The sequence below is a fragment of the Hoplias malabaricus genome, chromosome Y (assembly GCF_029633855.1).
Source record: "Hoplias malabaricus isolate fHopMal1 chromosome Y, fHopMal1.hap1, whole genome shotgun sequence".
NCBI classification, from domain to species: Eukaryota; Metazoa; Chordata; class Actinopteri; order Characiformes; family Erythrinidae; genus Hoplias; species Hoplias malabaricus.
The window spans coordinates 37,348,882-37,366,082 of NC_089820.1; the positions used below are offsets into that span (position 1 = coordinate 37,348,882).

At 44.4% G+C, this 17,201-nt stretch overlaps 1 protein-coding gene across 1 annotated transcript in view; it reads right to left on the minus strand.

Annotated features, from left to right (window-relative positions):
* Positions 1 to 17,201, minus strand: part of LOC136679069 (otogelin-like) — a 509,929-nt gene that overhangs the window by 452,710 nt on the left and 40,018 nt on the right. Inside the window, exons 10-13 of the mRNA XM_066657350.1 lie at positions 9,539 to 9,645; positions 9,140 to 9,249; positions 8,180 to 8,305; positions 7,090 to 7,198 (exon numbers count right to left, since the gene is read on the minus strand). Coding sequence (XP_066513447.1) covers positions 7,090 to 7,198; positions 8,180 to 8,305; positions 9,140 to 9,249; positions 9,539 to 9,645 — 452 coding nt within the window. The remainder of the gene's footprint in view (positions 1 to 7,089; positions 7,199 to 8,179; positions 8,306 to 9,139; positions 9,250 to 9,538; positions 9,646 to 17,201) is intronic.

A 17,201-nucleotide genomic window follows, 5' to 3' on the forward strand; every position in this document is an offset into this window, starting at 1 on the left:
TCTCTTCCCCTCTACCTCTCACTCTTCAGCAGGTAACAAGCTTCTAGCCAGGCTGAGGACACTCAGGACCCTAGCAAGACCCTAGTCCCTCATTGTTAATTATTTGTGTTTATCGTAGATATAAAACCTTTATCAAAAGTGGGGTATAGCGGTAAATTTTTCTAAAAGTGACTCGTCGTAATTACTCAAATCTAATCATGAGCATTTTTCCCGGTAGGATGGCCCCGCTGCTCATTCTCCTGATCATCAGCTCCCTAGGAACCGGCTTACTTCCTGAAGTGATTGAACCAAGTCCTGACTCTGGAATAATCCTGAAAGACCAGCCAGGATTGCAAATCACTAACTGTCAACTACATACCCAGAGAGTATTTGTACGGTTGAATCCCGCCGAAGTATGTAGGAAAAACCTACCTATAACCGCTTTGCAAACTGGCCAGCTATGGACTGAGGAATGGAGCTAGATGGACTGAGGAAGCTATCAGCCATGCAGAAGCTGATGTAACTCATATGCTCCACAAAAGTTTACAGTAATGCAATCAGAATTAAGTGGTTTTAATAAATGACCTAAATGTTTCATAGGGGGATTGCTAATGGCAGCTGCAACTGTGGGATCAGTACTGAGCCTTGGAATGTCCACCGTCAACGCTGTCAACTTAGCCACTGTCAAACGTCAAGTAGGGGAATTGTAGGCTGAAATTCCAAAAATTAAAACCCAATTAAACAAGCAGCAACAACACCTGCAAACAACTGGGCAAACCCTAGAAGGCACCGTCGTGGTACTCAATGCTCACAGTGTCGCTTTGAACAAAACTCTCCAGACGGTTAAGTCTTTGCTTTCAGTAGTGAATATGCTATTGTCTGATATGCTACAAGAAATCAGCTCCTCTGTGGACAGCTTAGCTATGGGGAGGATTCCCCCCTATCTGGTTCCTCTATCCTTAGTACAGGAGATTCTGTCTACAGCAATTCAAGAAATAGTCACTGATCTCCAGGCCCACCTAGCTTATACCTTAGGTAGTGCCATCCCAATTTATGTCATTCCCCAAGACAGAGAATTAGCATTCATTATTAACCTTCCCATAATGGCGCCAGAAAAAATCTACTGATTGAAAGATGTTGATCTTGGCAGGATTCTGCCTATGTTTGAGTAAAGACAACACCTCTTTTAGCATACCAAGATGATAACCCTGATCTATACTTGGTGCCTAATTTGTTCATGTGCACACTCACCAAAGACATCCACTACTTGTGCCCTAGCAAACCTTTTATTTGTGACAGCGTGAATGGGATCTGTGGCCTTAAGCCTACGATGAGTAATACTTAGTGGCCAGTGGTCGTCACATCCCAACGTTTGGTAACCAGTACCCAAACTGAGATTGTTGGAAACCATTCGTTGGTTAACACTCCAGAAGGTTAATTACTCTATAATAACTAGAATAGTTTGTGTAACTACATCAGTATACTCAATATGTTAACATTCAATAAGATATTACGAGTTAATACATCGTATATAAATGTATAAATATTTTGTCCGGAGCAGAGTTAAACATATTCTTTGGGAAACTTGAGACAGTCATGTGTACTTCCCAAACCCAGTAGCCAATCAGAGAACGGCTACCTCCCAAGTGGGCTTAATGGCACCACATAGGAAACAGTAACACGGCCAAAAGGGCGTGTCAGAGTCAGAGTCATAGAAACCGAGAAGCTGAGCTGCCAGAATACGTAAACTGGGTGGAAAATGTAAAACGGATGGAAAAAGCAATACACCGCACAAAGCCAACCATTTTCAGGAAAAGTTTGAGCGGGAAGGGGAAAACAAAGGAAGAACCCCTAGCCTTCTGGGAAAACAGAGAAGAGATGAACAGACAAATACCAAAATTACCAACCAGATTCTCTAACATGTGAGACTGCTTCGAGTGAGTCTTTATAGACCTGTCACCAGGTGTGGGGTGTCATGGCTGATTGGCCACCTGCTGCTGCTCTCTGGTGGCCGGAGTGAGGACCCCCCCTTCGAGGGGCGGCTCCCAACGTCCCCAACCCAGTGGCAGAGCCCTGCCAAAAAGCTTGGATCAAGTCAGGGTCCAAAATACGGTGAGCAGGAACCCAAGACCATTCTTCTGGATTGTAGCCCTCCCAATCCACCAGAATTTGCATATGAACCCGCACACGCTGAGCATCAAGCAGGCATCGGACTGTGTAAGCAGGGCCACCACTTACCATACAGGGACCTGATGGGTCAGGAGCTCTGGTGGAGCAGAGCACAGACTCAAGACAGGACCACGTGGAAGGTGGTATTGACCCTCAAAGAGGGAGGCAAGGCCAGGTGGTAGGAAACTGGGTTAACTCTGTGCACAATCTTGAAAGGTCCGAGGTAATGAGGTGCTAATTTGCTGGCAACGACTCGAGATGGGGGGTCCTTCGCTGACAGCCCCGGACGAAAGGTGCAGGACACCGTCTTTTGTCAGCATTTCTGGGAGGTGACAGCAGCCTAGATAGCTCACCTGGCTTTCCGGCACTGCCTGACAAACCGTTGGGCTGTTGGGACTCCAGCATCCACCTCCTGTTCTGGGAACATAGCCGGAGCGTAACCACTCTGGCACTCAAAAGGGGGCATAGCCAGAGACGAGTGCCATAGAGTGTTATGTGCCACCTCCGCCCATAGTAATTGATCAGACCAGGAAGTGGGTCTGGCTGAGACCAAGCATCGTAGGGTCCTCTCTAGGTCTTGGTTGACCCATTCTGTTTGCCTGTTAGATTCTGGATGAAATCCAGACGACAGACTTACATCAGCCCCAAGGTTGTGACAGAAGGCTTTCCAAAACCGACTGGCAAATTGTGGACCTCTGTCAGATACCACATCCCTGGGCAACCCATGCAATCTCATGACATGCTTGAGGAAAAGAGCTGTCTCCCTAGCTGATGGCAGTTTTTGCAGTGTGATGAAGTGGCATGCTTTTGAGAAATGGTCAACCACCACCAGGATCACTGTGTTCCCCTTAGATTAGGGTAATCCAGTAATGAAGTCAAGGGAGACATGAGACTATGGACGAGATAGAATGGGCAAGGGATGTAGAAGTACAGTCGGTTTGGTTCATGGGTCCTTATTGCGAGCACAAACCTCGCAGGCTGCAATGAATGCTCTAGTGTTCGGGTTACCCCAGGATGAGCTGTAAATAGGGAAGTAAGGACTGCAGTGGGGGCAGAGCCTCCCTGGAGGGCCACCTTCTGGGTCAGGCTCAGTGCATGATGCCTGGATAACCGCATCTTCTACTCCCCAATGGACAGGTGCCACAATACAGGACTCTGGAATTATGGTCTGCAGCACCCGGTCAACAGGGGGTCCTCCCACTGGCGAGAGAGGGCACCTGGCTGGTATGACAACCTGTCAAGAGTTTAAACGCCTGGCCTGGATGCAAGTTAGATTTTTATGGTCTGTCCAGACCAAGTAGGTATGTTTGGCCCCCTCTAGCCAGTGCCTCCACTCCTCTAATGCCAGTTCCACTGCTTACAGTTCTCTGTTACCCATGTCATAATTACGTTCCGCAGGAATGAGACGGTGGGAGAAGCTTCCTGTGGTAACTGGAGAACCAGAGCTGTTGTCAAGCATCGCTTGATCTCCTCGAATGCCTCCTGGGCCTCTGTGGTCCACTGAAATTGGCCAGATGTCTTACAAGTTAAGGTGGTCAAAGGCGCAGCCACAGAGCAGAAATTCTTGATGAACCTGCGAAAGAATTTTGCAATACCCAGGAATCGTAGGACCAAGCAAAGTGACATCGGCCTGGGCCAGTTCGCCACAGCTCTGAGGTGACCAGGATCCATCTCCAAGCGGTTGTGAGCAACCACAAAGCCTAAGAAGGAGACAGACTGGGTATGGAACTGGGATTTCTCCAGCTTTACAAAAAGATGGTTCTCCAGCATCAGCTGGAGAATCCGTCTGACATGGGTGACGTGTTCATCTACTGTTCAACTATATATTAAAATGTCATCCAGATAGACAAACACATATTGGTCAATGGCTTCCCTTAAAACCTTGTTGATGAGTCTTTGGAAGACAGATGGGGCATTCATGAGCCTGAAGGGCATTGCTAAATATTCATAGTGGCCCGACGGGGTGATGAAGGCTGTCTTCCACTCATCACCACACCTTATGCGAACCAGGTTATAGGCACTGCGCAGGTCCAGTCCGATCCTTGACTGTGATCTTAATGAGACCTCTGTAGTCAGTACATGGACGGAGGCCACGGTCCTTCTTCCCTACAAAGAAGAAGCCAGCTCCTGCTGGGGAGGTTGATGGCCTTATAAACCCTAAGGCCAGGGCCTCCTGTATGTATTATTCCATTTCTTTTCTTTCTGGCCTGGACAAAGAAGAGTCTACCCCAGGGTGGACTTGTATTCAGGAGTAGTTCAATGGCCATATCAAATGAGCAATGGGGTGGAAGGAGCTGGGCTTAGGAGCAAAAGCCCTAAGGTGTCTCTCTGAGGTCCCCCATGGTAGGGCTGTATGGAGCAATACACCAGATGTGCGAGGGGAACATGAATGGTCTGCCCGGGTTCCCCCAGAGCCCGATGGACCTATTTGTTTCTCTGCGGCTGGGGACATTTTGAGCAATCCTGCCCTGTCTGCCCACAGTACAAGCAGCGACCACCCCGTATATGGGAGAGACGAGCATGGCCCAACTGTATTTGCTGGGGTTTCAGGTTCTATCGATGAGACTGGAGGAGCTACTCGACGTGGATTGAGGAGACCAGTGGTTTCCTTATGTCTCTTGTGGTCTCGCAGCGTGTTGTCAACACTTACAGCGAGATCTATAAGACTGTCCAGGGAGGCAGGACAGTCCCGGAGGGCCAACTCGTCTTTCAGCTCCTCAGTCAATCCCTGCTGGAATGCAACGAGCAGAGCAGCTATGTTCCACCTGCTGTCAGCAGCCAGTGTGCTAAACTCAATTGCGCAATCAGCTACTGGACGCCTTCCTTGCCGTAGGTGCAAAAGACAAGAGCCCACCTCTCTGCCCTCTGCTGGGTGGTTGAATGTGCAGTGGAGTGCACATTCGACCATGAACAGTGAAAGGGAGGAACACACCTCAGGTTGGTTCTTCCATACCGGAGTGGCCCAAGCAAGGGCTCGAGCCAAAAGAAGGGTCATAATATAGGCCACCTTAGCCCATTCAGATGTGAACCGTGATGGTTGTTGTTCAAAGATGAGAGAACACTCAAGGAGAAACCCATGACACCCTCCTGGTTCTCCTGAGTACCGCTCAGGAGCAGGCAAGTTGGGTTCTACCCTAGGGCCCGGCTCGGGGGCATTAACTGAAGGCCCTGGCTGCTGGGGTTGGCTTGCCGTAGGGGCCCCAAGGGTGGCCTCGGCTAAAGTCTCTGACAGACCCTGCAGTTGGGTCAAGATCTGCTGCAAGGCCTGCTCATGTCTGCCTATGGCAGCTCCCTGAGCAGTTAAGGCCACTCTCAACTGATCCTCATTAGACTCCTCAGCTGGGTCCATGCTGAGGCTGGTTCTTTCTGTAATGGTAGCCCCCAGTGAGGTTGGAACTTGCAATTCCTGGATGTTATTCAGAAATCCTACTGGGTGAGCTGCCAGCATAATTGAGTGGACCCAAGTGCCAAGCAGTCAAGGAGTGGAACAGAAAAAAAAAAAAAAGGTATGATGTAAACGTAAAAAAACTGGGTGGAAAACGTGAAATGGGTGTTAAAAGCAATACACCACACAAACCCACCCATTTTCTGGAAAAGTTTGAGCAGGAAGGGGATAACAAGGGATGCCAGGGGAGACTGGCTACCTCGAGAAACATTGAGGTTTGGTGGGTAGCTCCCAAATGAAGAAAACACAAAAACAGTAGAGGAAAGAGTGTGAGACCACTCAGCCTTTTAAAAAAACAGAGAAAAAGAAGGGGAGGGCACGACCTCTCAGCCTTCTGAGAAAACAGAGAAGAGATGAACAGACAGATACCAAAATTACCAGCCAGATTCTCTAACATGTGAGACTGCTTCTAGTGAGTCTTTATAGACCTGTCACCAGGTGTGGGGTGTCATGGCTGATTGGCCACCTGCTGCTGCCCTCTGGTGGCCGGAGTGAGGTTGGCACCCATGCCAACCCTTACAGGACCCCCCCTTCGAAACAGAGAAGAGATGAACAGACAGATACCAAAATTACAAGCCAGACTCTCTTTGTAGTTCCAAAGAACCAGCAATTCAGACTGCTTCTAGTGAATCTTTATACAACAGGTGTGGGGTGTTATGGCTGATTGGCCACCTGCCACTGCCCTCTGGTGGCTGGAGTGGGGTTGGCACCCATGTCAACCCTTACACCATCAGCTTGGTGATAACAGCGTCATGTAAGCTCATAAAAATATAATTTTCAGAAGCTGATGTCTAATTAAGTCTCTTGATAAATTTACATATTAATCATTAGTTAAACTTCATTTAGCAACACATATTAGTCACTAACCAATTATTAAAATCATAATAAGGGCTTCATCTGCGTTGATCAACTCATTATTATTCCTTTTCAATAAAGTATTCTTTGATTTGAAATAATACTGTGCAGAGAGTTTGTCCATAAAATCTGTAGATCCTGAAACTCACACCCTATTGTGAATAGTATCCACATTTCTGATAAATTATTAATATTGTTATTATCTAAAATTAGTAATAATCATAATAATTTATAATTGATAACCACAATTAAACAGAAATAATTAAAATACTGTTAGCACGCTACAACAAGTTTGATAAATTGAAGGAGACAGATCAGAATGAAACTGACAGAATCCTGACAGAGAGGCCAAATTAATGCATTGAAAGTATCAGACAGTCTGTCAACTTGAGAGCAGAGCGTCTGTGGCTGAGAATATGATAGAAGCAACTGAAAATGGGAAAGAATTCAGAAACAAGGTGAATGTAGCTAGAAAAACAGCAATATATATGTTTTACTTGTACTTGTAAACTTTCAGTGTACATCAAAATGATATCTTTGTTTTGCATATACAATTCTAATATGTCTAATGTCTAATATGTATCACTAATGACGATTGAGACACTGTATAGACAATGTATGAAATTTTGTTTGTGTCTAACCAGTTCTTGCACTGCTCCTGTATAGTGTGTCCTGATGGGAAGACCATTCCACGGTGCTCACATGGACAGTTGGATGGCTTCACACACAACCCATCCTCATATATCAGATCTGCACCATAACATGCATGCACACAGAGACACACAGACACACAAATGCAAACACACATACACTCAGAAATTTTGTTTTCTAACCACACACTATGTTAAGCAGTTTAAGTCATAGCATATAAAAAAATTCTTTGCAAGCATTTTGCCAGTCAAGTAATGCCTTTGGATCTTTGGCAATGCCCACTCCTCAAAACATTCATTCATTATCTGTAACTGCTTATCCAGTTCAGGGTGGCGGTGGGTCCAGAGCCTACCTGGAATCATTGGGCCCAAGGCGGGAATACACCCTGGAGGGGGCGTCAGTCCTTCACAGGGAAATACACACACTCACACCTACGGACACTTTTTTGAGTCGCCAATCCACCTACCAGCGTGTATTTTTGGACCTGAGCACCTGGAAGAAACCCATGCGGACACGGGGAGAACACACCAAACTCCTCACAGACAGTAACCCAGAGCGGGAATCGAAGCCACAACCTCCAGGTCCCTGGAGCTGTGTGACTGCGACACTACCTGCTGCGCCACCGTAATATTATACTATATTTTACATTCATTAACATTAATATTATATGTGGAAATTCATGAATATTACAAAATATTGAGATATTTTGGTAAAATGTTACATCTATTACATTTGCATTTTGCAACTACTAGCACTAATCATTAACCATCCACACTGCTAGTACCATGAAAACTAATACTCTTCAGTTGACAAACTACCTGGTTTGATAAAGAAGTTATTTATGATTATATGTATTATAATATTTTATAGCACTTGATTTCAATGCATACAGAGTAAAGTTTAATGTTATATAATATGTTTTTGTTTAAAACATGACCAGAAGCTAATGAAACACATTTGATTGTGTTTTGTAACACAGTTTTTAATATTACAATTTAAAATATCTCAAAACATCTCAAAATCTCAAAAGAGCAAACTACTATGCAATTTCATAATATAATGGCTTTCTTTCTTGCTCACCATCTGGACAGTAGCAGCCATCAAGGCACTGCAGCTTGCTATCAATGCACATGTTTTCAGTATTGCAGCGCACAGGACAACATGTGATGCACTCTCTGTAATGCAAATCTGCAGGGCAGTCAGCACCTATACCAACAAAATTTCAACTTTTCCCATGAAAGCATACATATGATAAAATATTCACATCACACTAAACCATATATGGAATTACAACAACAACAACTACTACTACTAATAAGAAGAAGAAGGAGGAGAAGAAGAAGAATTTTATTATTATTATTATTATTATTATTAACATATTTACATTAAATACTAATCATATTTCACTTTTTGTGGGTTTAATATTATCAGTTAACTTGTTAAATTTGAACAACAAAGATATCTAAAGAAGGCTTGTTTGTGAAGAAGTTTTGCTTCTATTTCAAATAATATATGTATGTAATTTTCTAATGTCTTGTATGTCCTAGTAAAGTGTATGAATGTTACAGACTGTGAAAAAAATTTCCACCTATCTATCTGTCTAACTATCCGTCTTTTTCATTCCCACCACAAACTCTATATTAATGGTGACCAGAAGTGACCAAAACTACTTGCTATGGTTAACATCTCAAGCAGAAAATCTGAAGAATTAAAGAATAAAAAAGAGGTTGTTTTTTTTTCATTAAACTGTCTATATATAGGCCAAGAATGCTGCAGAGACAAGAAGGTGCCAGAAAGTATATTCTTTTGGCCACTTGATGAAGTTTTGAAAGCTGAGTGAGTACGAATTTCCCAGTTCAAACTTTCATGTTCTTATATAACAACACATAATTGGGTCACTTAAATGTGCATGAAAAAAAACAATGTGAGATCGACAGGCTACTGGGAAAGCGAGAGAGAGAGTGAGAGATAATGAAAGAGTGAGAAAGACAGAGAGAGGGGAGAGAGGGGGGTGTGGAAATATATTTATGTATCACATACCACACACAGGAAAATGTATTCTCCAGTTATGTAAAGGGTGATCGGCATGGGCACAGGCTCTTGCATATTCAGTGAATACTTGGCAAACCATATCGCCATTGGGTTCAGACCTATTCATTGGGAATAAACAATGTGTGAAAAATATATCTAATTCACTAGTATATGTGCAAATATAAATAACAGAATCACTGCTATTTATAACACTTGAATAAACATAATCAAATTAAATCAATTATAAACCTGCACTGTTATCCCCAAACATAAAAACCCATATGTGAGAGTCACTTTGAAGTAGTTTGTAAGATAGTTATTTAATTAGAAAATAATATTTACATTATTATCAAAGTGGGATCTGTACTGTAATACATTAACATTTTTGCAATGACCTACTATACTTACAGGCAAAGGTCATTGGAGCAACTGGCCATGTAAGAATATGGACTGACAAATTCATGACAGGATTTAAATGGCACTTTCAGTAATGATGAACATATGTCCTCCACCTTCTGTAGTAAACAGCAAAAATTTGAAATTACCAAAGCATCATATACATAATTAATGTAAGAGCTATCAACACATTCCTGGTTGCAAAAATTACTTACAAACTGTCACACCCCTGCCCTCTTTGGGATTTTTTCTGCTCTGTCTGTGTCTGAGTTCCTTAGCACATGGCTCTGTTTTTGTTTTGTTGAAGTCTCCTCCCTTAGCTCTGCCCTAGCCCCAACCCACCTTGTCATGAGTGTTCCCACCTATGTCTCCTTTGTTGCCCTGCCCTCATGTTATCTCTCCCAGGCTCCTTGTATATATACCACTTTGGTTTTAGTGCTCCTTTGTATGGTCTTGTGTGTAGACATACGTTTCTTTGTTTGAGTGTCTTTATGTATGTCTACCCTGCTTCAGGACTGTTCCCTTTTTGTTCCTAAAGCTATATGGTGAACTTAGAGACTCTAATACAAGACACTTGTCTGGGGATATTTAAAATAATAGCTTTCATAAGTATTCAAAATGACTGTAATAATAAAAAATATATATTTTTCTTAAGTTCAGAAACTTTTTTCACTGTTTACTAGCTCTCCAATCTGTTGCCATGCTGGAAACCTGTCTAATAATTTAATCAAGCCCTGGTATTAGTAAAAGATAGAAAAAAAATGACTCAGTCTGACATGCTAGGTTTTCTCTCTCTCTGTTCATGGCAGAAAAAGGCCCTCCAAACATTGAAAAACATGAAAAGAGATGAGGATATTGCTTTATTCCTGTTCCATAGGTGGGTATTATTGACTTATTTTTGCTGTTTCTGTTTATGTAGGTAGGAACCCACACTAAATTCAGGAGACTGTATCTGCATGAAAGTAAAGACTGAAAGTGCTACAAAATTAAACATCTTGAGGTACAGATGAGTTTCTGTGGCAATTCAAACACTGAAACTTACAGAAATTTCACCTTCAGTCACAAACAATCGGTTTTCTCCTTGAACTTATCATTCCACCTTAAAATATGCAGAGCTTCTGAATGTAAACAAACCAGAGAGAACAGCAGTTTCCCATAGTTGTAAACATTCCCCTTAACTGACCTGTAATAGGGAGAACAAAGCCTCTATATTTGTTGCTATTTTGGCTCAGCGCTGCAGAAACTGCACTATGTAACTTTTGGAGTTGGGTACGAAAATACCCTGCTCAATTCATGAACGTTTGTGGTGCACATCTTATTGTTTTACCCTTACTTCTAGGCTCTCTCAGCAAGTCTTATATTTTCACCCTCTCTGCTTGACTCTCTCATGTGTGTGTTTGTGTTAACTATAATGGAGCAAGGCAGAGTTGAAATACAAGAAAACAAAGTTTCTGAAGTTGTTGAAAAATCGACTACTGAGAAACATGGCTCTGCAACTCCAGAAGTTTCAACAGATGAGATGCTTGAATGTTTAAGCCAATATTTTGATGCAAAGTTTGGCTTGAATGAGCAATGTGAAAATTTTCGTAATAAATACACTATCACTCAGAAAGAAGATGGGAGTAGGGGGGCTGAAAAATAAAATAAATGCAGAACAGGCAAAGGTTTCTGCATTGGCAGGACAGATCCAGACAAGGAAGGTTGAAAAAAATGAGCTTGTTGCTGACATTAACAGAAAGAAGTCAGAAATTTCTCAGTTAAAACAAGAGCTGAGAGAAACTTGGTAACTGCTGCATCCAAAATGCCTGACAATTTCACTGCTCAGACCCTCAAAGGGCGGAGTAAAAAAGACATGTCAGAAACCCTTGTTTCTTGTTTCTGGAGGAGGTTCATCATTTCAGACAAAACAAAAAGGGGATCAAAGATAAGAACAAGCATCTAGATCACAAGTTCAAAGGCGAAAGAAAGCCTGTTATGAACCAGGTACTATCATGAATTCCTGATTTGGCTGACAACTGGTCAAAAACACTGCCAAATATTTATAGAAGCCCAAGAAAAGCATGGGACAAATTACAATGCCTGAAGCATATTTATCATCTGCATCCTTTTTATACTGTGATGATCTTGTCTGTCCTGTTGAAAGACAAAGAGCAGACATAGTTGTCTGATGAAGTTAATCATGTTGTGGAGGAAAGTTGTGATGAAGGAGGGGGATTCATCAGACTCTTTGATAGCCCTGAAACCAGAAGAGATCAACTGGAACACAATTGCAGAGTGTACACAAAATTTCAATGAAACAGTTAGAGTCTATGAAGAAACAAATATGGTTGGAGCATGCTGGTAACAACACTGAGTAAGACTCTCTGGATGAAGTCACTGTCCCTCCCATTAGGTGCGGATTTATCAATGGCTTGAGACCAGATATTGTTGTTTGCCCTGGCAACAAAACACACAGGATGGAATGAATGAACCAGAAGGTTTGGGCATGTGATACTGAGATGGCTCCAGAAGTGAGAATTATAGCTCTGAAGCTCAGTGGACCTGCAACTGCGAAACTGCAAAGCAGTTCCATAGAAGTAAAGGAAAATCAAGAGGACAAGGGGACAATCAAGAAAATGGTGATTTTTCCAACAAGAAAATGAAGACGTTCAGAAACTGTCATTACTGTAAAACACAAGGACATGGGAAAAGAGAATGTAGGAAGAAGTTTAAAGATAAACAAAATGCAACTCCTAATGATTCAGACCTTTAAGGTCTTAAGGCATGCCTAACATAAGATCAGTTTTTATCCAATTTGTGGATATTTTGATTGCTTTCAATAATGAAGGTGGGCATGAAACTGATGTTAAAGCCCTTCTCAACTACTTGAGTACCAAAGTTCCTGGATAAAGCTCAAGATATGCAGAAAGAAATTATCTATCTGGGACAGAAAATTTCACAAGGGCCAGGTGCAACCACTCCAGGTCATACCAAAGCAATCTGTAAAACCTCAGAGCTGAGAACTATCCATAAGTTGAGATCATTTTTGGGCCTATGCAATTACAGCCATGCAGGAGTGAATGCCTACACTGAATTAGCTCAACCACTGTTTGAACTCCTTCAAGGGAATTCCCATCCAAAGGACAGAATTGTCCTCCATGACAAGGCACAATCAGCATTTAAAGTACTGCAGAAGTAAAGTTGTGTAATAACATAATTTTGGGAGTAGGACCACACCCAAACTCCTCCTCTCAGCCCTATATATACCCTGCAAATTCATGTCATTTCCACGTCGGACAAACTCGCCTCATTTAGTTCAGGACATGGATCTCAACTCGACTGCTTCACGAGGTCAGCTCGCTCCTCCGCGCTGGGTCATTCCTGCTGATCCCCATATTCAGAGCCGTGTTCGGCCTTTCTCAAGCCCACTGAGCCTCGTTTTTAAACTCGCTCCGGCTAAACAGCTATGGGACTGCCCGTTATCTGAAGTTACGTACGGCCGTTGTCGCGCCTGCAACCGCTTCAACTTTTATATGTTCTGCTGTCTTACCCGTTTCGGATCGGTGCTCTGTTCTCCTGCTTTTCGCTGCATTCGGCCTCCCGACTGACCCCCTGCATCTGCCTCCGACGCTGGCGCAAGGCTTCGAGCCTCCCCTTATCTTCATTTCCGGCTACGCTGCTACGGGACTGCCTCGTGTTTTGGGGAACGCGAATCAACCGTCGTCACGGCTGCTGCTCCACAGCTACGAGATCTACAGCACCTTGAGACTCCCATTTCCTCCTCTCTGGCAGGACAGCCTCGGCGTTCCAGCAACGTGCTCCGAAACAATGGAGTCCCCTTCGCTCACTCAGCTAAAGAGAGAAACCCGTCTGCCAGTGTAAGGACCCCCTGTGCAGCAATGCGATGTCGTCACAACCTTCTATCTCCGACTCAACGCCCCCTGCTGGAGCATTCTTCGTATTCCTGTTACCCTTTCTGGTTGTGTCTAAGCTGGAGACATTAGCCTCAATGTCTTATAGTCTTTGCTGTCTCACAGGTTGGTGCCTTAGAGGGCTGTTTTGATAATAATATAATTATCTGAACTGAATTGGACAATGGCTTAGAATCTGCAATATTTATGCACATCTCCAGGGCAGTAGTTTACCTACACTGCTTGCCAAGATGGTCCTATCTGAAATGTTGGAGAAAAAAAAAAAGAAAAAAAAAGCAGGCAGCATGTTTAAGCCTCCATTCCAAATCGGCTCCTGTTTCCATCTGAACACTGCCATGATTGACAGCATTGCACCCATTTAGACACAGCCCTCCAAGTTCATTTCGTTCTCTCTTATCCTCTCTACGCATCATCCCACCCCTCCCCCTTTTTCTTCCTCTACATCTGTCTCTACGCATCATCCCACCCCTCCCTTTATCATCCCACCGCTCCCCCTTTTTCCTCCTCTAGCTGCATGCCTCAGACCTTCTAGCTCGCACCCCTCTATAGGTACTGTGGCAGGCCTGTCTCCTGTCCAGCGCTCTGACAACTCGACGCGGTCTACTCTTCATAGGTCTACTCTACACATCATCCCACCCCTCCCTTCATCATCCCCCCTCTTCCCCTGTTTCAGCTGCAGCTGCATGCCTCAGACCTTCCAGCCTGCACCCCTCTATAGGTGCTGCGGTGGGCCTGTCTCCTGTCCAGCGCTCTGGGCACTCGATGCGGTCTTCTCACTGCAAATCTTCCTCATTGCTGATTCATTTTCTTTCCACCCTCTACCCCTGCTACTGCTCTATGTCTCATACTTTCCAGCTCACACGCCCTCCACAGGTTGCTGTTGCGGGCCTGTCTTCTACCTGGCACTCTGGGCATTCTATGCAGTCTCCTTGCTGCACAGCTTCATCCGATCGTCTCATTCTCCTAGCCTCTACATCAGCAGCTTGCATACTTCATGGATGCTCATCCCAACCACTTCGATTTGCGGCCACGCCATACCCTGCCTCTAACATTACAATTCTCATTTTTCTATTTAGGTGCTGCTGCAGACCCCCATCCTGACTCCTCTGCTGATATGCTTCTCCCACCCTCCGGCTTCCAGTTTATACTCTCTTTTCAGATGCTGCTGTGGACTATCGTACCGGATCCTCCTCTGTGCTGCTTTGCTGCTCACACTCTACAGCTTCTAACTCCTGCTCTGTTTTCAGGTGCTTCGGTGGACCTTCATCCCCCACTTCTTGCTGCTGCACTACTCAGAGTCTCTGACTTTCCAGCTCATCGTCTTCCCGGGTGCCATTACTGGCCATGTCCTAATCCTCTCCTTTGCAGCTGACCCGCACCCCGCCTCTTCTTTTACAGCACACCCTCTCTCCTGATTTGGACCTTCATCCTAATCCCCTTCCCCTTGTGGTTTCGCTGCATCCTGCCTTTTCCTTTACAGCCCTCCTCTCTGATGCCACAGAACTTCGTCCCAACCCCATAGCTTTGCGGCCGCACCGCCCGCCTCAGCTTGCACTCTCTCCTCAGAAACTGCTGTGGATGCTCATCCCTATGCCTTCCCCTCACAAACAAATGGCCCCCTGCGTCCACTGCATGGCTTGCACTCTCTCCTGCTGGATCTTACCTTCTGCTTCTGCTTGTAGCTAAGCTTCTCCTAGCGACTGCACTTCGCACTGCCTTTTATGGTACTGTTCGTACTAATTCTTCCAGCAGCTGCGGGCTTTCAACCTGACCTCTCCTCTTTGCGATCATGCTGCTCTGAGCCCCTAAGTTCCAGCTTATGCTCTCTTCTCAGGCGTGGCCTTAGACCAGCCCCCCTATGCAGCACTCAGGCCCTTGACGCCACCTCAAATTCAATTCACCCTCTCACATGCAGCCTTGTTGCTCCCAGCTTCTAACTTTCCAGCTCGTGCCAGTGAGGACCTTAATATTTCATCTCTCGGCTAGCAACAGCACCTCACCCTGCCTCCTATGGTACTGTTCGCACTGATTCCTCCAGGTGCTGTGGACCTTCAACCTGTCCTCATATCTTCTGTTTTAAACTCGCTCCCGCCTCCACCCCGTCTCCACCCTTTTCTCATATTCATTTATCCAACGGGGGGGTCTGGCTTCATACGCATTCATAAGCCACCCTGAACTCTTCCCCAAAAACTTCTCAGTTCACCTCCTCATTTCAGCCTCTACAGGCGTGGTCTGTACTAGCAAAATCCCTGTGTGAAGCACCTGCACTGGTATTCCTAACATTGACAGGCCATTCACTCTGTCAATGAAAGAGGTGGCTTCAAGACAGCCATATTGACACAAGATCATGGTGGTGAGCAATGTCCAGTGGGTTATTACTCAGCAAAATTGGACCACATAGCTCTGGGTTTTGGGCCATGTTTGAGAGCTGTCCAAGCAGTTTATTTGACAGTAAAAATGGCGGCTGGACTGGTGCCTGACCAAAAGCTAACATTGAAATTGTCCTCATGCTGTTCTTGCTCTGTTGACAATGAGCAGAGCCACTCAAGTAACCACAAGCAGATGGGGAAATTGTTTAGTGGTCTTGGAAGCATCCCACATTATCCAGTGTGTTCAACCCTTCCACTTTGATGATGCCTGGACAGGTCGACAACCATGAGTGCGAAGAATTTGTGACAACACTGGAAGTGGACCAGCACATCAAAGAACCACCTTTGTAAAATGCTGACTTCACACTTTTCACTAATGATTCTTCCACAATTGAAGATGAGGTGAGACGAGCTGGATGGCCAGTGACATCAGAAGTGGATATCCTGGCAAAAGGTCAAGTGCCACCAGGAACATCATCAGATCAACAAGCTGAACTGAAAGCTCTAACTGAAGCATGTAAACTGGCGAAAGACCACACTGCCAACATTTACACCGATTCCTGTTATGTTTTATTAAACTACCACTGCAGGAACAACCGTGCAAAATGGACAATCAGTCCAAGAAATTTAGGAAGCATTAAGACTGCCCATAGAAGTCACAGTCTTAAAGGTCAGACACAAATGAAATTACATCTACAGCTCGAGGAAATGCACTAGCAGATGCCACTGCAAAACTCACTGCCAGAGAGGGAGACACCAACAATGAACATGGTGGCAATGACAATGGAAACACGAATAAAGACAACACCAAAGTCTGTCTGTCCTAAACTCAAACAAGACAAGGAAATTCAAGCTATTTCTGATATCAAACAGTTGTAATAGGATGCACCAAGAAAGGAAGTTTGGAGCTGGATGGAGAATGGTGTCAAGTTACATAAAGATGCAATCTGGCGACATGGGACACGCCTAGTGCCTCTGGAATGTCTGCTTCCCTACCTAGCAACTCACTTGCTCACACATGTGGCGGTTGACAAAATGACTCAACGTTTCAATCAAGTCTGGTGGAACCCGAAGTTTAGAGCACATCATGTTCTTCAAAGCTCTGCTACATGTGAAAAAACAATCCTGGCACAAGGGGTGCAAACATTTGCTGTGTAATAACCTGCCCCACCTGATACATTCAGACATCTTCAAATTGATTAAATCACTCTGCCAAAATGTGGAAGGTTTCAAGACGTCTTACAGGTTGTGGACAATTTCTCAAGGTATGTGGAATATTATTTTTCCAACAAGATGGGGAATGGCAAGCTATACAGCAAAGTGTTAGTGAAAGACATCATCCCAAGATGAGGCCTTCCAGACCCAATTGATTCTGATCAAGGAACACACTTCACA